This window comes from Ambystoma mexicanum, chromosome 12 (genome assembly GCF_040938575.1).
Source record: "Ambystoma mexicanum isolate Mex_15411 chromosome 12, UKY_AmexF1_1, whole genome shotgun sequence".
Lineage (NCBI taxonomy): Eukaryota > Metazoa > Chordata > Amphibia > Caudata > Ambystomatidae > Ambystoma > Ambystoma mexicanum.
Window position 1 is genome coordinate 889,374,084 of NC_090936.1, and position 22,811 is coordinate 889,396,894.

The 22,811-nt window shown below is 47.1% G+C and overlaps 1 protein-coding gene across 5 annotated transcripts in view; it reads right to left on the reverse strand.

Annotated features, from left to right (window-relative positions):
• The window catches only part of OSBPL8 (oxysterol binding protein like 8), a 2,810,514-nt gene that overhangs the window by 1,348,591 nt on the left and 1,439,112 nt on the right, over positions 1–22,811 (reverse strand). For all 5 annotated transcript variants that reach the window (XM_069629380.1, XM_069629377.1, XM_069629378.1 and 2 more), the window contains 2 exons: positions 7,355–7,435; positions 4,598–4,699 (listed from right to left, as the gene is read on the reverse strand). In XM_069629380.1, the coding sequence (XP_069485481.1) occupies positions 4,598–4,699; positions 7,355–7,435 (183 nt within the window). The remainder of the gene's footprint in view (positions 1–4,597; positions 4,700–7,354; positions 7,436–22,811) is intronic.

Here is a 22,811-nt window from a genome sequence, read left to right on the forward strand (position 1 = left end):
CATCTGTGCCAACAGATCTGGAAGGCATCTCCCAGAGACCCCGGACCCTTTCCTGCCCATGAAGCAAACTGGGTGCACTTGTAATTCAGTGGGGAGGCAAACAAATCCAGGTCTGTGAACCCTGGACGCTGGAACAGGGGCAACAAGGAGTTGTTGTGCAACTCCCACTCGTAGGTGTTGAACCGCAAGCGGCTAAGCTGGTCCACTTCTGCATTGCTGTCCCCCGGGAGATGGACTGCTGAAATCCAGACCCCCTGCATCAGGCCCCATTCCCGGATCTATGCCGCATCTATGCAGGAGGTCAGGGGGATGGGTGGGCAGGGGGTATGGGGCAGGTGCCACCCTGCTTGCTCAGGTAAAAATCACAGTATAATTGTCCATCCTGACCAGACCAGGCCTGTCCCGGAGGAGGGGTAAAAACACCTTGAGGGCCCGGGGCACTGCCCTGAGCTCAATCAGATTGATATGCAGGACGGCTGACCTGGACCATGCTCCATGAATCTTGTAGCTCTCCATAGTAGCCCCTGCAAATGAGGGGAGTCTGTAGTCACCACCAGGGTAGGATCCGGTAGGGTGAAAGGGGCTCCCACTGAAACATTGCCATCCATCATCCACCAACGGCCGTTGGGCAGAAGGAGCAGTGGTATTGGGATCCTGTCCGACGGAGACCCCGTCTCCTGATCCCAAATGACCGCCAGGTGGAGCTGGAGGCACCTCATCTTGAGGCGGGTGTGCTGTACAGTGAGAATGCAGGAGACCATCAGGCCCAGAATATGCTGGAACCACCATACCGAGGTGGTTGAGTTGGCCAGAAATGCCCCACCGCCTTGTGCAGGGACAGGAGCCTCTCGGGCGTAGGGAACACCAGCTGAACCGTGGTGTCTCAATGCACCCTAGGAAGACCAGCGTCTGTGCTGGGTGCAACCGATTTCCTCAGGTTGAGGTAGACCCAAGTTGATGAAGTATATCTGCCAGTCTCTGGCAGGAGTGCCACACACCCTCAGGTGACCCCGCCCTCACCAGCCAGTCATCCAAATAAGGGTACAGATGATGGCCCTCCAAGCGGAGAAGGCCCGCCACTGCATTCATCAATGTCGTGAAGACACGAGGGGCTGAGTTCAGGCCGAAGGGCAGCACCTTGTACTGGAAGTGGTAGGACATAATCGTGAACAGCAGAAAACTCTGATGCGGTTGGTTGATGGGTACGTCCAGGGAACACATCCTTTAGGTCCAGGGAACACATCCAGTCCCCTGCACACAGAGATTCAGCTATGTGTGCTGGAGTAACCATCTTGAAGCGTTCCAGCGGTAAAGAGATTTAGAAATTACAGGTCCAGGACAACCGTCAGGCCATCCTTGTTGTTCTTGGGTACTGCATAAATACTGGAATAGTACCCGGAGCCCCTGTCCGAAAGAAGAACCAGTTGCATTGCCTGCATCTATGAGAGAGAGAGAGAGAGAGAGAGAGAGAGAGAGAGAGAGAGAGAGAGAGAGAGAGAGAGAGAGAGAGAGAGAGAGAGAGAGAGAGAGAGAGAGAGAGAGAGAGAGAGAGAGAACCTCCTGTAAAAGAGCTGTGCCGGGCCCCTCGGCTATGGTGCCAGTGGCCTTATAGGTCTCAAGCCTGCCAGAACATGAACGCGGGGAACCCCGGGGAAGGAGTTGCTGCGCTCCAGAGCCGTGCTGAACAGAGGGCCTAACCTGTCTTGCAGAGAGGTCCTGAACACAAAGTCCTTAAGGTGGGGCGCAGGATAAGTGTGGAAGATATCTCTCCACCGCACCAGGCGATTTGTCAGTGCCCTGTGACCGAGAGCGATGCAATCCAAACATGCGTCCCAGCAGTGGTCGGGCCCCAAACACTCAAGGCAGAGTACACGGAGTCCGAGGTCGGGGTGAGCTGTCGCATGAAGAACATCTTGTGAAGCCTCCTGCAGCCGACATGCACCGGGGGGGGCGAGGCATCGAAGGGAAGTCAAATAAGATTGAAAAAACGAAACAGGGAGCAAGCGGAAAGCTAAAAAAAGAGTCTCTGCGCTGGCTGCCAGGTCTGACACCGTCTGTGCGGAAAAAGGGACTGAGGTGAGGCGTCAGAGGGCGGGGCATCAGCAGGGCATTCTCACGCCTGAGGCCGCCCCCGCACGCCATAATACATTTAAAGGGGAAGCTCTATTTTTCACTGCCAAATGTTCTGGTACCGTCCCGATGTTGTGGAACACCCCACAAAGATGGAGGAAAGCGGACAGGATGTATGAGTATACCTTCTTCAAAAGTAAAAAAACACTTACTGCACCGACTACCTGAAAGCCAAACTACTGTGCAAAGTCAGTAACCTGGTCTTGTCAAGAGGGGATGGATGGGAACCTCTCACAGCCCGAGGTGGGAGGCCTATCATGTAAGACTCTAGAACTGGTACTACTCTGAGATGGACGGTAGCAGAAGAGAGGGACACCCTCCCTGGTTCCAGAACGTTTGTTTGAAGACCCTTAAAGGGCCAGGGTTTCTTCTCACTTTCAGAAACTGCCAGTCTGATTCAGAACCCCACCAACAAAGACCAAGCAAGAGAATCAACATCAGTGGCACTCAAGCAGATTGGTGAAGAATAATCACAACGAGAAGCCAAAGCCCCACAGAGACCCAACTGCTGCAGCACGCCGGCAGACGAGAGAAAGAGACCAGCACAGAGATGCCCATCACAGGACTGGCAGCACCCACACAATCAGTTACAGCTCACTAACCCACCAGGAACAAAAAGGCAAAAGGGATCTGCATTCCCCACACTTACCCGGAATAGAGCCCACAACACAAACTGGGACACAGAACATTCTACACTACCATCTCCAACACAAAGTCTGTGAGGAGAAAGTGGGTGGGGCTTAGTCCCCTTTTTATGAATGTACATGTCCCAAGTGAGGAATAACGGGCCAGATTACCTGCGGAATGTGGCCCAATCCTCACAGGGGTGGGAGATTTAAACAGGAAGCGTGGGGGTTTTCGGGTGAGGTCAGGAGGTGGAGAAAGACCAAGATACCTGCAGGAGGAAGCAGCAGCTTGTGTAGATTAGTGGAGAAAGTGAGGTATTGGTTTAGGCGTGAAAGTGGTTCTGCAGTGTTATTGTGGGTGTTTTCGTAACAAGTGTGTAGACTGATTAGTGCAAGGAGTGAATGTGAATTGAATGGTACAGGGTGAAAGGAGGATGTTTGAGTTATTGGTGGGAGAAGGGGAGTAGTCGAAGGACAAGAACAGGAGGAGGATAGTAGTTGTCGGAAGAGGAGAGTAGTCGGCGGGGGAGATTAGTCGTGTGGATGGAAAATAGTAGTATGAAGGAGGGGAGGAGTAATAGCAGCAGAAAAGAGGCTTAGTAAAGTGGAGTGGGAGAAGAGGTAACATCAAAGCGTGGAGGAGGGAACTAGAAGTAAAACATTGCATGGGCTGAAAATTGGTGGGAGGAGTAACGTGAAGTGGGAGTAAGTAATAGTAAGAGGCGGGCGTGAGTGAACCAGCCTGAATCCAATCAAGTAAGTGCAAGACACTAACCCAATTGCATATTAGAACACAAACCCTTAATTAGAGTAAGGACAGTTAGGAATTCCTCTCAGGGAGTTTAGATAATTGGCATTTAAGGAATCACCTGTAGCATACGCCAGTGATTAGACAGTAGGGAGTGGGGGGCAAACATTTGGGAGTACTAACCAGGAGTCACAGATGCTGTGTTAGGGAGGAGGGTCAAAACAAGATAAGAGATGGACTGCTCTTGGGCTCATAATAAAACCGTGTCTTTAGGACTCAGAGTGATTTCTGTGCCATCTGGGACACTACTGATTTTTTGTATACACAGTAGCTTGCCATATAGCATATTAGAACTTTTTGCTAACTGGTTTTTATAATGTATTCTCTGTTTCCAACAAAAATCATCATGCCACACTAAAGCAAAGTGTGCTACATACCATCAAAAGACAAGTACAAGCAGCGCAGGACTATGATTTCTATGTAAATTAGGACAAACATATATGCCCTTAGCAATAAAGGGGTTACATTTCAAGTAAGAGGTTCAGGTTACACTAATAAACCAGATGAGCTTTGTGTAGTTTTCCATTACTAAGAGCCTCCATCGCATAGTCATCTTGGAATCCACAGTAAGTCCTCATTTTGAAATCACATGATTTCAATTTGGATTGGCACATAAGACATACATCTGCACATGATCCACTTTAATCAGTTGTAAAATGGAGGGGCACACATGATTGCTGTAAGATATGCATATTATTAGTATACATCTCATTTTACCATATATATATATAGATATATATATATATATATATATAGAGAGAGAGAGAGAGAGAGAGAGAGAGAGAGAGAGAGAGAGAGAGAGAGAGAGAGAGAGAGAGAGAAACCAAAGCGGCTAGGGCTGCTGCTGAGCAAAACAGCTACTGGTAGTCTTTCCCACAGGATTCAAACCTTGAGCACTGGGGTGCAATTAATAGCTTTGTCGCCTCGAGGAAAACAATCATGGACACAGCAGCTTTTTAAGTGTTCAGTTCTCATTAGTAAACAGCGAGCAGCTGCAAAAGCCTTCACTCAGAATCCACATGTGCTCGCTCACCTTCAACCAATCGGCCATAACAATAACGGATGGATCTGTGATTGTGCTGAGTAATTCCTTTGTGGCCCTCTTCTTCTCTTCCCGGTAGTTTTTCTTTTGAACCTGCAAAACAACATTCACAAAAGCAGAAAATGTCAATGTTGTTGTAGTAGAAGATTTTTAAAGCAATAAAAGTGACAGAGTGCCTGGGAGTAACAATGCCCTCATTGGAGTGACGCACGATGGACGTGTGCTCTCACTGAATATTCATTAACTGTCCAGCAACACTTGGATTCCCACCCATCGACGAGGTGCTTTCATATGTTTAATGCTTTCAGGTTTTCTTTTGCACATATGGCACTTGTCACAAATAACCAGTCGACAGAACGGTGGGCCACCTTAATTCCTTTACAAAAAGGATATTGTTTTAATTCGGTTTTCTAGTTGATTTTAACAATCACCCAAAAATTATGCCAATGACAACAAAACAAATGTTCCCCAGATTGTAGTGCACCAAGTGTTCTAAAATAACAAAATAGACACAAATACATCTCTCAATAAGAAATACATTGAGTTAAAAAGCAAAACATATACCAACATTTGACATGTACAAGGACAAGAAAGCAGATCCTCCACAGCACCACAGTGGCATTTTTCCATCAACATAAAAAAGTACTGAAATTGAAAGTAAAGATATTTTATTTCAACTGAGTGGAGTTTGTATCCAGGAACTCTGTAGTCCTTTAGTAAGAGATTGAGGCGTCCTTGATTGCACCCCCACCTCCAACCCCCGGACTCAATACTCCTAGTAACAACCTGCTCCACACCTTTGCAATAACTCATGAGTGTTTACACATTAAGGAAGTGATCATTGCCGAAGAACAGTGAACATATGCATTTGGTACAAGCAAGCTCAGAAAATTCGAAAAATTAAGCCTGCCTGTGTTAATCGCTTCCATTTCCAAAGGTAGGTGGGGGCCATGTAAATTAAGAAAACCACAATTCATTGGCTAATTTCAAAAGTACAAATCAATTTACAGTAGTTACATTTCACTCTAATGTAAAGGTGTTTGTATTTATATTTCTCAATGTTTTGTTAGTTACATTTTATGTCTGACTTATTATTTGTTTAGGTGAACAGTATAAACCGACTTTTGTGTCTTTATAGTGTATCTATCCATGAAACCCTGTATGTGGCCTGTACAGTGTTTAACAATATTTTTTGTTAATGTGACATTAAATCTTCTAAGATGTTGAAAATTTAGAATATAACATTTATACTACACATGTTTTAAAGTCTGTGTTGAGAAAGCGCCTTGGGCCTACATCAAATGAGTAGTAAACTATCGTAGGCAGGCATACCCTTACCTTTATTATATCTGAGTGGATAGCTCACGGCTTAAGTAATCCCCACTGACATCAGGCCAGTTTGCATAGTGCAAGTTTGAATCCATTCCTCTGGGGGTTGAAATATTGGCCAACTGGCTTATAAAAGCCATTGCTGGAGCAGTTTGAAGTAGATAAATTGTGGCACAAAGCACTATATGAAAATTACCATCATTCATCACTCTTTACAACAGTTATGGGTTTCTTAAAAATCTGCCTCGATGGACATAGCTCTTGTAGCTATGAACTCTTGATATTAATATACATCCCCTTTGCATACTGCTTACGAAGGTGTGCACCCATCTTCACATAAACGCATCAACTCCAGGACAGAAACGTTAAAAAATTTCGCCCTCATTTGTCCGCCCTCGCAGTCACTGCGAATTTGGGGGCGCATGAAATACTAACTCCCATTACTGCATCCAAGCAGAGCAGGCGTTGCGGGGGTGTCCCCCGCTTACCATTGTGGTAAGCGGAGTACAAGAAAGTAAAAAAAGAAAAAACCTGCAGCGTTAGCTCTGACCCACGTAAGTAGGCAGAGGCACAGGGATAGCAGGGAGTCGCTAGCGCACACAGAAGTGTGCACCGCAAAGGTAAGTGGGGTGGGTCGGGTAAGGGAATGCGGGCTGGGATGTGGGTAAAGTGATCTATTTGATCGACATTTTCGTCGGCGCAGTTACGGCCGGCGCAGTAATCACATAGAATCCTCCAGGAACACTTTGGGTCATTATCTCACAAAGCATCCCTCCCGTGAATGTGTGAAGGAGTGACTGATTTGACAAAACATTCTGTTCAGCTACTGAATAAATGTTTGGGGTAAACCTGAGGGTCACCTCTACCACTAGTTCTATTAAAAGTAAGAATTATGATAAAAAAGTGTAAATGGCCAACTCTCTTGCAAGTTTTCTAGAATATATACGAGAAAGGCCTCCCAAAGTGCCCAGAATAGTGTCATCAAAACTGAATCTGCTTTGCTCAAAGAGAACAAAATGAAATAAATCCTGGGGGACCCGCTTCTTTTGCCAATTAACCCAACTTGGCCAACTACTTGCCCCATAACCACTTAAAACGTGTTCCATGAATCCCGCCTAGACTCTCTTCTGCCCCTCCCCACCCCACTACACTTGGGTCACAGCTGTCCTACATTTTTGTCACATTTCTATTTCCGGCAATATTCCCTGGAAAGGGCAGAGTTTGAGACAAAGTGGGAGCCTATTGGCAGATTCAATAGACTAAAATGTCCAGAACTGCTAACATTTCTGTTTTCATAGTGGGACCCAGGATCCTATCAAAATAAACAGGAGTGTGGTTCAAATAGGATAAAATAACAGGCACCTCATTGCACCATCCAGACGCTGATTGTTATCACACCCAAGTTTAGTACAGACTTACCTTAAGCGACTCCTTCTTTGTGAGCTTGCTTGACAAAGAAGAAATGTCCTTATCAGAGCCATTGTAAAGTTTGGATTCAGACTGAAATGAGAAAAACAAAACTTCAGCTTAAAAATTATAGATGTTTCACACTTGCGCATAGAGGTGCAGATATTTGTCCTTGTTGAGTCAGAACATGCTGTTGAACTATGTCAGTCATGATAAAGGGCAGGAGCCTGCACAACGTGTTTGCCAAGTCTACAGAAGCAATAGTCACATGTCAAAATATGGAGCAGAAAACAGTCAAAATAATAAGTGCACACAATAAGTATGTGAAAATAGAATTTTAAAAAGTTGCAAAAAATGAAGGACTGGTTTGGAGAGTGTGGTGTGACGTACAGAATTGAGATAAAAATTATTGTTCATATGTGTTCTAAAGTGGAAATGGAGGTCCTCTTGCTTGTACAAAAAAGGGGCAAAAGAAACAGGTCATATTATAAACGATTATACAAACAAAAAAGAGGGATCAATATTTGTGCACCAGATGTAAAATATTTAGTACAAATTCAAAATCCATACTTTCTTTAGGTTGATGTTAAAGAACTCTATTTTGCCCCAATTGTACCACAATGTATTTTTCTTATTGTATACAGTTTACAAAAGGAAAACACCTTTACAATCATAACAAGAATAAAAATACAAATTCATTAGATTTCAAAAGATAAAACATCAAAAAACATAAAACCACAAATTAATTGCATTTCTATTCCATAACAACAAGTTTTACATTTGATCTTTTATCACAATTCACTTTCAATATAAAAATTCATAAGTACTTAATAATGACATGATAAAATATATAAAAACATTGCATTATATTCAACTGTAAAGAGTTTAAGACCCCAGCCAATGCCAATTCATCATTCAGGTTTTCAGAGTTTAGGCACTTCATCACACTCAATGCTCAGAAATAATCTACCCAGGAACGCCATTCTCTGAACACTCAAAGCAGTACAATGAAGAACCAAATGTTTTAAGCTCACTTGTTCGCTCTCGATTTTACAAAATCTGCTGCTTGCATCTGATTGATTAATCTGCCCTCTTCTCAAGAGAATGTCTATAGTGGGCAAAAAATGAAGTCTACATTTTAACATGAGGATTCTAAGGTATCGATTTGGAAACCAGTTTAAATGCGGGAGTACATACCATCTTTTTGTGTTCCTGGATTAGATGAGCAATAGATGGATAAGCCTGAAAGGATTCTACAGTGCTTAGCCAATCATAATTGTCCCGGGAGGATAGCTTAACGGCAAGGTGCGCGTCTTGGAAGCAAGACGACACAAAGCAACACAGGTTCGATCCCCGGGTCCGCGCTTAGAAACATCTGGGTGTTTAAGCGCGTTATAAATACGCAACTAAGACACAAAAAAAAACAATTATGCAACAAAAAAAAAAAAAACAATTCCTGTAACAGCGCCTTGATGCCCACGGGCTGTGTGAGCGCTTTAAAAACGCAAAATAAATAAATAATCATAGAGGTCTTTTTGACCCGACCTGGGTTAGAAATGAGGCCTCCCATTCCAGATTCAATTCACTCAGGAGTCTTTCACAACAATTCCTTAAAATAGTTCGATACCATAATTTCTCACCTACCGGTCAGTATCCAGTGCATTTTTCACTATACCATAGATTGATCTTTCCAGAGGTGTCATAATGACCCTATACAGAACCCGCATTCTTCTGCTAACTATTACTCTTAAAGAGAGTAAGCACAATTCATGCCTGATTGCCGGAAGCAGGACTGATTTAGGGAGAATTAGAACACATCACCAAATGGCAGCTTACACAAGATCCAAAGTTGTAAACATACCCTCATTCCACAATTCTGAACCATAGATTAGCTTTGGAACGATCTTCCCCTCATAGAAGGACATTTCAGGCCTGATTGAGAATCGTCCGAACCATCCTTCAAACTTCACTAACTGGTTCATAAGACAATTCACTTTTTCAATTAAAAAAGTGTTCAAGCACATTCGCGAGGGTTGTGCAGTAATAGAAGAGCAAGTTACTTACCAACTGTAACGTTCTTTCGACTGGATGTTCCTCCCACGTATTCCTCATCTTGTGATAATCGTTATCTCCAGCTTCGCTGCTTCGGAAAAAAAATTTCAAGGCAGAGGGCGCTGTGCTCGAGGTCGTGGCGTCGATTGTCCCCCGACGTACTCCGTACTCTGTCGACGTCACCGATGGTATAAGTAGCTCGAGCCGCGCCCGTTCCTTCAGTTCCGTTTTTCCGATCGCTTCGCTATCGAGAACGCCGCGCTTCTATTTTCTGTGAAGAAAATGTCATCATCTTCGACACCTTTGACACCCAGGACTGGGTTCAAGAAGTGTGCAGATTGTGGATCTAATTTGTCGATTACCGATCCCCGCCGGATTTGTCTCTGGTGTCTCGGTTCCAGTCACCGAACCGACTGCGGCTCCTGCCAATCGATGACCGAAAAAGCTATTCGTGAGAGGAGAGGTAAACTTTCAGTGGGGAGGAAGGCCTCAAAAAAGGTTTCGTCAAAAAAACTTAAGAAAGCGACCGATTCTAAGGGATCAGATCGCCATAGGCACTCGAAGAGATCTCGATCTAGAAGTAGATCGAGACATTCGTCGTCATCGAAAAAAATGAAGAGGAGGCATAGATCTCCCTCATCATCTTCTTCATCAGAGTCGACCGAAGAAATTCGTTGTCCGACTAAATCGGATTCTCCCAGCAAGTGGGAAGAATTCCGCAAAAAAGTTGACGGAGGTTTTCGAGAATGCGGCCTCGACCCCCTCGAAAGAACCTCGAAAAAGCCTTACCCCTAAGGTCGCTCCGTTGGACGACAAAGGGAAGTCCAAGGCTACTATGGCTAAGACCAGTAGCGTCGAGGAATACAAAAAACCTCGAGTCGACGTAAAACCGTCGAAGAAACCTCGAGAGTCGAGCATCTCTCCGGTGCAGGCCAAGAAACACAAATCGTCGAAGACTTCGAAGACTTCGTCGACGCCCTCGACGTCGATAATTTCAACACCAAAACCACAAGCGTCATCGACGCCATTATCGAAGTCATCTTCAAAAACTTCTAAGACTTCGAAGACACCCTCGAAAACTTCAAGGGATTTGCCATTTCCTGCGAAGCAGATGGAAGAGGAAGAAAGGAGATTCACTCCTTTGCCCAGATCAGACTTTTTCAAGTCTATGTCTGCGATTCATGAAGAGTCTGCTTCAGAAGAAGAAGACGAAGTTACTCCTTTTGGAGTTACTTATGGGACAAGACAAGTTCCTGAAGAACTTATTGACCAGGAATCCAGAATGAGAGACCTGAGTGATACTCTACATTCTGCCAGTAGAGTTGACACATCCCCAGAATTAGAGTTCGCCAAACCTGATCCTGCAGAGCATGCAGATGCTGGGTACAGGGGTCTTATGACCAGAGTAGTTGAATACATGGGTTGGGGTAATACTTCACCCATTTTTGAACAAGATGACATGACGGATATTATCGTCAAAGGACCTCAGAAGGATCCTGTTCTCCCTTTTCACAGGGCCCTTCAAAGGACTGTGGAGAAAAACTGGGAGAAACCAGAAACCATTGCTGCTGCAAACAGCACTTTTCCAAGAAAATACAGACCAGCTGGATCGGATCCTGAATATTTGAATAAACATCCGACTCCAGAGAGTTTAGTCATTCAAGCAGCATCCACTTCAAAACAAACTGCTTATCCAACTATCCCTCCAGATAGAGAGGATAAAAAAATTGACGCCTGGGCACGTAAAGTTTTCACGTCAGGCAGTATGGCACTTAAGTCTGCAAATGTCACCTGTACCCTAGCCAGGTTTACCCATACCCTGTGGGACTGTATTTCGGTGTTGGCTGATCATATTCCAGAAGGCAAGGAAAGGGAAGGCTTCCTGAATATAGTCAAAGACGGGAAGGAGGCAATGGGGGAATGCCTCCATTCTGGACTGGATACTGCTGATAGTATCAGCAGATCCATGGCTGCAAGCGTTGTGCTACGCAGATTTGCGTGGTTGAGGAAGTCGGGATTTGCACCGGATGTGCAAGCTAGACTCCTCAACATGCCCTTTGATGGCTCGAGGCTCTTTGGCAGAAAGGCTGATGAAAGCCTTGAAAAACTTCAGACCTCGAAAGCGGCAGCTAAATCACTTAGCGCCTCTTTGCGCCAGCCTCTAAAACCCTATTCCGGCTCATCTTCCTGGAGGGGTCGTTCTTTTCGATACTACTCCTCTTTTGGTAGAGGAAGAGGACAGGCCTCTCAAAGTGGCAAAAGGAACTTCCCTCATGGAACACGGGGAAGAGGTGCAAAATCAGCCTCAGGAGCGGCATCTGTACCCTCAGCCACTCCTGCAGCCGCCTCCAAATCCCTTTGAGATCTTGTTACACAAAACACCAGTGGGAGGCAGGATCTCTCAACATCTGAAGGAATGGCGGGGCATTACCTCAGATGCTTGGGCACTGGAAACAGTAGCCCAAGGTTACTGTCTCCCCTTTCTAAAAAGGCCTCAGAACCATCCACCGGGAGCCAATTCCGTCAAAATTCCAGATCCGCTCCTGCTGCAGGAAATTTTAACCCTGCTAGAGAAAGGTGCCATAGAACTGGTACCTGTAGCGGAGAGGAACAGGGGTTGGTACGTCCCATATTTTCTCATCCCAAAAAAGAACGGAGGACTGAGACCCATCTTGGACTTGAGAAACTTGAACAAGTTCCTCAGGAAGGACAAGTTCAAGATGGTGACTCTTTCTCAGATCCTTCAGGCTCTCCAACTCCAAGATTGGTTGGTATAATTGGACCTTCAGGATGCTTAATTTCATGTGCCAATCCATCCAAAGCACAGAAAGTACCTGAGGTACGCGATTGGCAATTCTCATTATCAGTTTCGAGTTCTGCCATTCGGGATGACCTCCGCCCCGAGGGTTTTCACCAAACTGTTGGCGGTTGTGGCAGCAAGTCTCAGGAGAGGAGGTATTCACATATATCCCTACCTGGACGACTGGTTGATCAGAGCAAGTTCTCCAGAACAAGCTCAGGAACATCTTCCGATCACCTGCCACTTCCTCCACAAATTGGGCTTCTCCCTCAATTTCAAGAAGTCCCACATGATACCATCCTAGAAACTCCAGTTTATCGGAGCAGTCTTGGACACTTCATCGGGAAAAGCCTCGCCTCCCGAAGTGAGAGCTCTCCACATCCAGCAGATGGTAACGAAGTTTCAGAATGCCCAACATCTACCGGCCTTTGATTTTCTCAGGTTGCTCGGCCTCATGGCATCCTGCATTTTCCTAGTACCAGAGGCCAGGTTGAGAATGAGATCTCTTCAATGGGCACTCAGAACTCAGTGGTCCCAGTTCTCAGGGAATATGTCGGATCTTCTGCAAGTCCCGAGCGCAGTTGCTCAGGATCTTCTATGGTGGGCTTGCAACGACAACATTCTCAAGGGAGAGTCTTTTTGGCAACCATGGCCGGAGATAACGGTAGTGACGGATGCCTCACTCACGGGGTGGGGAGCACACTCCAACGATCTGACAATCAGCGGTCGTTGGTCTCCATCGGAGTCCAAACTACACATCAACCTATTAGAGCTGAGGGCAATCAGACTAGCTCTGAAGGCCTTTCTGCCCTCTGTACAGGGAAAGAATGTTCTGATAATGACGGACAACACAGTGGCCATGTACTACCTCAACAAGAGAGAAGGAGTAGGGTCACTGCCACTGTGCAGAGAGGCAATGCAGCTCTGGTTCTGGGCAATACGAGAAGGAATCTCTCTGTCGGCAATTCACCTGGCCGGAGAGAAGAACACGGCGGCAGACGCTCTGAGCAGGCAGAGCACGGTCTCTCACGAGTGGGAGCTGGCTCAGGAAGTCCTTCTGGAGATCTTCGCCCTTTGGGGAACCCCTCAAGTGGATCTGTTTACCACCGCGATCAACCAGAAGTGCGATCAGTACTGCTCAAGGGAATTTCCTCAAAGAGGAGCTCTGGGAGACGCATTCGTAGTGGAGTGGAAGTTTCCACTGCTGTACGCCTTTCCCCCATTCCCTGTAATTCCTCAAGTAATCAGGAGGTTGAGAAAGTTCAGGAAAACCATGATTCTAATTGCCCCGGATTGGGCCAGGAGGACATGTTACCCGGACCTTCTAGACATGTCCATCTGCCCTCCAATACGTCTTCCGCAAAGAGAGGATCTTCTCTCACAAGAGGAAGGTCGGGTTCTCCATCCAGAGGTCAAAACACTCAACCTTCACGCATGGTTTCTGAGAGGTTGAGCTAAGATTGGGATCTTCCGGATGACGTAATGGAAATCCTGCTTTCGGCCAGAAGTCCAGCAACAAAGTCCTTGTACCGATGTCGCTGGAATAGGTTTAGTAACTGGTGCAAAGACAAGGATGTGGACCCTTTTCAGTGTGGCACCCCAATGGTGCTTTCTTTTCTGCTACATCTAGCTAATCTGGGGCTCCAGATAGGAACAATAAAAGGATACCTTGCTGCGCTGTCCATTTTCAAGCGCTCCTCGGAAGAGGTTTCATATTTCAAAATACCGTTAATAGTTCAATTCTTAAAGGGGCTCACTAATGTATACCCTCCAGTCCCTTTTCATGTACCAGCCTGGGACTTAAATTTAGTATTAAAATTCTTGACTTGCAAACCTTTTGAGCCTCTGCATTCATGTCCATTGAGGCTTTTGACTCTAAAAACTGTCCTCCTTGTGGCCCTGTCATCAGCCCGCAGGGTTAGCGAACTTCAGGCTCTCTAATGCAAACCACCATATACTATTTGGTAGTAGTCCTTAAAGTTAAACCTTCATTTTTGCCAAAAGTAGTCTCGGACTTCCATTTGTCACAATAAATAGTACTTCCTACGTTTTATCCTCCTCCTCATCTGGGCAAAGTAGAGGAGAGATTACACAGATTAGATCCCAAGAGGGCTCTTAGTTTTTACATATCTAGGATGACTAAATTGAGACAAGATGACCAACTGTTTGTGGGTTACACTGGTCAAAAATTAGGCTTATCTGTAACAAAACAGACCATTTCCCGCTGGATCATATTAGCTATAGTTGAATGCTATAGATTAGCGGGAAAAGAACCACCAGATGGGCTTCGTGCCCATTCTACAAGGGGAATGGCTACTTCTGCGGCTCTAAAGAGGGGAGTCCCGGCAGCAGACATTTGTGCAGCTGCAACCTGGAAAAAAATACATACCTTTGTTAAACATTATTGTCAGGACACTGCCTCTTCTAACGAGGGTTTATTTGCAAAGGCAGTTCTGCATTCTGTCCACGAAAACTGAAATGGTACTCCCACCTCCAAAAATTGATACTGCTATGGGAGCCTATCACAAGATGAGGAATACGTGGGAGGACACAATCCATTCGAAGAACAAGTTACTTACCAACTGTAACGTTCTTTCGACTGGATGTTCCTCCCATGTATTCCTCATCGACCCTCCCATCCAACCCCACAGTACAGTTTACGTGTTCTTACACTTTCCTCTCACGAAGAATGTATCGGTCATGGGACACGCCTGGGTGTTCCTCCTATATATATTTCATCGAAAAAACAGAACTGAAGCAATGGGCGCGTCTCGAGCTACTTATACCATCGGTGACATCGACAGAGTACGGAGTACGTTGGGGGACAATCGATGCCACGACCTCGAGCACAGCGCCCTCTGCCGAGATTTTTTTTTTCCGAAGCAGCGAAGCTGGAGATAACGATTATCACAAGATGAGGAATACGTGGGAGGACACAATCCATTCGAAAAACCCAAATAGATGCCACTTAAAAACCTTTTAATTCTGACATTTGCCAGAACCCAATTCTCAAAAGATTTCTTGCCTCCCCTCGACAATCTCAGGATTTTGGTCTTATTAGGATTAATTACAAGATGGTTGCTGTCGGTATAAGTCTCAAAACCTGACAGCAATCTCTGCAAACCTACCTGACTATTGTCGAAGAGAAGGAAGTCATCTGCATAGGCCATCCATATGAATTTTTCCTATCCCAGTCTAGGATGAACAAACGAGACAGGGAATAGGGACTGATGCATACAAATTAAAAAGACAGGGGGCCAGAACACATCCCTGCCTTAAACCAGACTTAGTTATAATCTTTCTCGACATGCCCCCGGCACGATTCAACCTTACTCGAACACCCGAATTTTCATGAAACATGATGATCAATTTCAACAGACCCCCTCCCCCCCGAACCTCCCAGCAGTGTAATTTCCACCATAATCTGTGCCGATCAACACGGTCAAAGGCTAACGAGAGATCTATTAACGCCACATATGTATGTTTGGCCTTATCCGACCAGGCACAGTCCTGGATTGACCTTAGGACACAGCCATTGATATTTGTTGAGTGCCCTGATCGAAAACCTGTCTGAAATGTATTGACTCGCCCAATGGAGGTTGCTCACTGCTGCAGATGGTCTAATAACAAGGTAGCGAAAACCTTACTGTCAGTATCCAGCAAGGACGTATGGCAATAGTTCTTAGGTTCACACATCACATCTCTCTTATGAATAGGGACGACCCAAGCGGTATGCCATGATAAGGGGAAACTGCCAAATAGAGTTATGCTCCTAAATAAAACAAAGAAGATGTTGGCGCAGGTACCAGGGTCTGCCTTTAAAGTGTTAGTGAGCCCGTTGGGTCCTGGAGCTCGAGACTGTTTACTTGATCTAATAATTTTCCTAATATCCTCCACCTCTATAGGCATACATCAACTCGAAATCCCACAGCATATTCTAAGTGTGATGTTTCCATCTTCAAGAGCAAAAACAGGCGAATACAGGCTTTCAAAGTACTCCGCCCAAGCTGATTCTGTGACTGAATTAACTTCTGCAGTAATAGACGGAATATCCTGCCCATTTACCAGAGCCCAAAAGGAGGAGACGTTTCTTCTGTTAACAATATTTAACATAGACTCTACATCAATGTGCAACAATTTAAATTTCAGAAATTTACAAAAGTTCCTCTAGGACTGTTTTACCAGCCTAGACTTCTTCTCACTCTTTACTCTAGAACTGCCAGAGTTTTTAAATCTTTCTCAGACTTCGCCTCATCTCACGTGTTTTAGTGGCCAACTGTTCATTGAAGATATGTAGCTGAGTTTTACTTGGATCCCTCCCATAACCAATACCAATGGTTCTAAACGTAGTTATAATCACCATCAGAGAAGAGTCGAAGCATTTCACACTAAATACTCCCAGTTTCCACTCCAGTCCAATGTATTATGATATAGAACAAAAAGTGTCAAGCATTTAACAGGTATCTTTGAAAGCTTGCCCTGCAGTCTGGTGAGCACAAATAAAATTAACAAGTAATGTTCCTTTTTTGCAAATGAAGCACTGTAAAACCAACATTGCCCTAGGTTCTCTGACCAGTTGACACTTTGGGCCTCATTACGACCCTGGCGGAAAGTAACTGACATGACCGCCATAGCGTAAATAGCGTTTCCGCCACTGCACGATGGAGTAAAATGCGGCTAATTCTGACCCATCGGGCACGAGCATTACGCCATGGCGGAAGTGCAAAGTCCGCGATGGCGGAAATGACCCCAAAACGCCCCTTACCGCCGTCGTACGTCGCCCTAGGTGCAATTCCGCCACCCATCTTAGCGGTCACCGTAATGAGCGGTCAGCGCAAATTACGGTCACCGTAAATATACGGAAACGGAAGTAAAAACATGGGCCGGAACGGGAAACAGCACGCCGTACACCTATAAAATCAGAATCCCAACACAACCATCAAAAATCCGACCCTGAGACACATCCCAACCCGTTAGCCACCCCATTTAAAAAAATAAATATGGGAAAAGTTGCTAAAAAAGCGTGCGATCGCAAGCGGCAGGTCCACTTCTCCCATGAGGAACTCACCGTGCTCACAGAGACCCTCCAGGAGAATGCTGCCGTCGTCTTCTCGACGCAAATGACCAGGACGGCACTTGCGAACAAGAAGGACATATGGGCCCTGGTGGCACAGCGGGTAAGTGCGGTGGGGACCGCACCCCGCAACCCACAGCAATGCAGAAAGCGATGGGACGACCTACGGATACGCGTCCGGAGCATACTCTCTGCCAACCGGAACATTGCCACAGCTACCGGGGGAGGATCGGAATCACCCATCAAGTTGACCCCCTGGGAAGAAATCTGTGCCTCCACCATTGGAATGGAGAGCATAGAGGGAGTCGGAGGGATGGAGAAAGGAGTGCAGACATCCGAAGAATCAGGTAGGTGGGCCAAATAAAACTATGCCAAATCCACAATTACCAACCATGTGAAGTACCATGTGTCCCCATAGTGCAATAGAAACACATGTCCAGGAGAACGACCACATACATTGCCATGACAGCGCCCTTTAAAAGTCAGATTAAATACATAAATAATTAAAAATCCCAAAAACACACTCTACATGTGCAGCATGCACACCCTAACTGCAGACTGCAAAATAACTGCATCCCCAATCCACACAAAAATGAGACCACCTCCAAGGCCCTGACCCAAATCACCCCCAGGTACCACCCCAATGCATGTGATACATTGCCATTACAATTACCACAGACCCATAAATAACGCTCGCCCTCCTTTACTCCACCACAGGGTCCGATTCCAACGACGAGCTTCAGGACACCCCTACCAGCACACCTGCAAAGAGGGCCAAGACCAACGGCCAAAGACCCTCCACCTCAGCTGCACGGATCAAGACACGGCAGCAGCACAAATCGAGTGGCAGCACACTGGAGGGGACTCCAACAGGCACCCCAGCAGCCAGCATGTCCACAACAGCAGCACCACAGGTCCCCCCAATGGATGCCACAGAAGGCACTGTTTCTGGTGGCAGCAGCACCCTAGGTGACACTGCATTCATGCCAGCATGCTCCGACACAGAAAACGGTGCTGTCGAAGTAGGACCCATCCATGACCTGTCTCAATCCCCCTGTTTGTATCATCCCGTACACCATGAGGAAACCACGCAGGGGCACCCACAAGACGACGACTGGCCAACCCCCACAAGGCCTGTGGCAAGGCAACATGAGGCGTCCAGCCCCTCTGTGACACCACCGCAAATGGGCATGGCCCAGCAGAGGCAACAGTCCCTCGAGCAGATGATTGTGCAACAGCAGCAACTGGCCACGCTCCTCAAGGAGCATGCTGCTGAATGTGTGGGTTCTAAGGCAGCCATTGAAACATCTACTGAGACACTTAGGGCAGAAATGGAGCGAAGTACCGAGAGCCTGAGGGGACAAATGGAGAGAAGTACCGAGAGCCTGAGGGGACAAATGGAGAGAAGTACCGAGAGCCTGAGGGGACAAATGGAGAGAAGTACCGAGAGCCTGAGGGGGGAACTGCATGCGACGTCCAAAGACGCATGTGGTGAACTTGCCGCTGTGCGCCGTGTGCTCACTGAGCTCTCACAAACCCTTAGGGACATGCATGGACGTGAGTAGGCAGAGACATCATCCGTTGCAAGTTCCGTCCAGGGCAGCCCCCAACGTAGATCTGGGAGGAACCGGCACTCCACAGGCAGGGGTGCCCCTGATACCCGGAGAGGGGGCTTGCAATAGCGTCTGCCCACTGACAATGAGCGTCATTGGACACTGGTGTTCGGGGGGGAGGTAGGAGGGTGGAGGGGGTGTGTTGTGCTTCATTGGGTGGCGGGTCGATTGGGTGTGTAATGTCATTTCACATCTGCAATACAATTCTTCATATTCATCCAATGAGATGTGTGGACATTGATCTTTGTGTACGAGGCCTATCTTGGCGTACAGTCCACATTGTGCATGTTCCAGACACACACAGTGCCACAAGTCCCGTGTCCATGTAACAGCCACCAGGCGTGAGTGCTAGAAGCATGCATCTATGAGATTCTGACGTAATTCACGGGCCTCCTGTGCCTCGCGGACCCCTCGAGGTGCTGCCACATCCCCACCCTCATCATGACCATCTTCAGGTGCTTGCAGTTCTGCGTCGGGGGGCATGGCCACATTCCTACGTACGCACATGTTGTGTAGCATGACACATGCCATGACCATCTTTGCAACCTTCTCATGGCGGTACAGGAGTGCCCCGCCAGACCTGCTGAGGCAGCGGAAACGAGCCTTCAGTAGGCCGAATGCCTGTTCTATGACCACACGGGTACGTGAGTGGGCATGGTTGTAGTCCTCCTCATGCTGGTCCTGTGGGTTCCGGATTGGTGTAAGGAGCCATCTCTTCAGTGGATACCCGGCATCACCTGTATGTGGACAACAAAGGATGTTTGTGGAATGTCATTGCTACGTACGCATCCCCCCCCCTTCCTGCCAGGTCATTCATGCATCACCTACCCCACATACTCATGCATTAAATGAGACTCACCGAGTAGCCAGGATCGGTGCCCTGCGTGTCGCTCCATGTAGCGTGGTATTCTAGAGTTCCGCAAGACCACAGAATCATGGGTTGATCCTGGAAATCGGGCACAACAATGTGTAAAGATCCTGTTGGAGTCACACACCATTTGTACATTGATAGAATGATATTGTTTCCGGTTGCGGTACTGGGCCTCCATGGCATGTGGGTCAACCAATTCCACATGGGTGCAGTCGATGGCACCAATGCAACCCGGTATGCCGCCAAGTGCATGGAATCCCACTTTTGTGTTTGTAATCTCCTGCTCCGAGCGTGGTAAAGTGATGTAGTCGTCTGAGTGCTTCAGGAGGGCATCAAGCACTTGGAATAGTGTCCGTGAGAATAGTGGCTGTGAAATGCCATGCAACTGTCGGACTGTGTGCTGGTAGGTGCCTGTGGCCAGGAAGTGGAGTACAGACACCACCTTCAGTAGGGGTGGGATGGCGGTTGGGCTATCTATCATGCTGACAAGGTCAGCGTGTGTCATGTCGACAATGGCGGTTATGGTGTCCCGGTCCAAACGGTAGAGGGTGTGGATCTGCTCAGCTGTGAGGTTGAACAGATTAGCTCGGAGGCGTGGGATTGCGGGCTGCCTGCGTGGTGGTAGTGGCTGTGCTGGTGGGGCTTGCTGGCCATGACTTGCCCTCCTCCTCCTCCTCCTCCTTCTGCGTCCCCTCTGTGCGGCCGGTTGTTGTAGTAGTTGGCGTTCGTCTTCTTCTTGAAGTTGGAGTACTTGCAGTGCAATCAGGTCCCCCAGGCCCAACATCGCTAGTCCTGCCGGTAGCATTCTGGAGTGGGTGTGGTTGGGGGAGGGGGTTGGGTGTGCAATTTATGTGTTTTCAGGCTGTATAGCCTTCACCTGTGGTGATTCATTCCACCTGTGTCAGCTGCAATGCCTTTCGTGCGAGCACGTCCCGCACACGACGCTGCAATTCGACGCATGGCATCTTGCATTTGCATTCATGTTCTTAATCCCGATGGCAGTGAAATATTGGTTTATATGTTAATTCTGCTATGGTCCCATTGTGGCACATACTATATTTGCATTCGCGAGCAGACTTGTGAAGGGTCAGTGGAATGTAGTGCTCGATCAACGGTGGACCCTCATGCAGCACTGTACCGACGTTCACCGACGGGCGGGGAGTCCCATTAGTGATTGAGGCCAGTTACCATTTTCACACACAGCCGCACTACATAGATGTATTTGTGAATACAAGCGTTCACAGATGCCTTTTCGACGTGATGTTGCAAATTAGGAATTCGAAGGACAGCGCTTTCGGTTTTCAACTAGCGGCATGGAGACGCCCACAGGTCTGACTGGAAATATAACGTTCTATTGTTGAATGTCCTTGGGACAGGGCCCATGACGAGAATGCAATGATTGATATGATTTGAATGGGATGCGCTATAGCGTAGTGGACGATAAGGCAGGACGTTCCCAAATACATGTTACTTCACTACACTAGAAATCCGGGCAGGAGCACAGTGGATTTTGAAGACTGCATTACGCACAGACTCAATGGAAATTTCGAATGTTATGTGAGTAAATATTCAGGCGTTTTCATACCGGGATGAGGGAATGATGAATGGATGCATGGACAGATGATTTAATTGGGAGTCTGCCATGTACATGGCTATTTGGAATCTATCCCCTTCCCCTGCGCTATGTGATGCAAGGCTGCCATAGTGGGACCATCGTCTGTCTGCCCTTGTTGAACCCTCCCTGTCTCGACGCGCCTTCAATCACATGTGTCTATGCACGTTGATGATCCCATCTGATGGATCCTGTTCTGACAGGCGCATGCACACAGACACTCGTTTGTAATAGTGTATTCACCTCGATTTATGTCGTTATGATTCGCAAGTGATTTTTGGGTGCAATTGATCCTTATGAGTGGGCTAGCATGCATATGGTTGTAGGTTTGGTGTGTTGAATGAAGTGAGTAATACATATGAAGTTCGGATGCCCATGCTGTTATTTTTTTCATTTGGGTGACAGGTATCTCCTCCCCTTCTGCCGCTGCCATCTGTACGCCACTCCTGCAGATGGCTTCTACAGTCGACACCTGCAGCTTCGAGTTAATCAGTGGAGCACCATTACGATCTTATGGGACGATCGCCAATGGCCCACATGCCCTTACGCAGTACTAGTGGCTAGGTGCAGCATACCTACCTTCCAGCTGGACTAGTGCCTACTTCATGGGACGGCCCTGCGGTCCTAGGCGCTTCCATGTTGCCTTTTTGGACGTTGATGTAGCCCCTGTGTACCATGAAGGTACAGGGCGTCACACAAGGGGAAGCTGGTCATTTATTGCGGATGCAGCCCACAGTAATGATGATCATTTGGGAGTTTATGTTCAAATGGCTGTATGGGCTTGGTGATTTTGATGTGCATTAAATTTATATTCAGATATTAACCGTGTAGCGTTATTCTTTGCTAGTAATGTGGCATATTCCGATTTGTGGCGCGATGTATTGTGAGGTGATCTGCATTGGGTTCCGGCTTCTGGGTACAGTTGTGTGGTACGTGCTTATGCTGATGGTTGGTTTGGCTACTGGCAAGTGTACAGGGCTGGTGCAGTCTCCCTCAGGTTACTGCTTTGAATGTTGATTTACACTGGTGGCAAGCGATGGGGGACTGTTGTTGTTTTGTCTCATGGGATTTTCAGTTCATTTTGGTGTACTTGCACCTTCAGATGCCTGTGCTGCATCAGTACGGCAATGGTGTGTTGCCAAATGTGGATGGCCACTCACAGGGCACTTGGGGCCCCTGCATGCATTTGTTTGTTGGCATGCATGGGTGACTTGTAGATTTCACTGGTTGCATGGTGTGACTACATTGCGCCTACGAGGAGTTGTGCAATGTGGCCAGGGAGTGGAGTACAGGCACTCAGTAGGGCCATTTACGGTTGGTTTGCGATGCCGTAGTTCTCGCCATGGCGGAATGGTACTTTCCGCCATGCTTGATGGCGTTAAGTGAATGTCCGCTGGGGTCAGCATTCGCGTACCGTTGCGCCATGGCGGATATTGCGGTTTTGCAA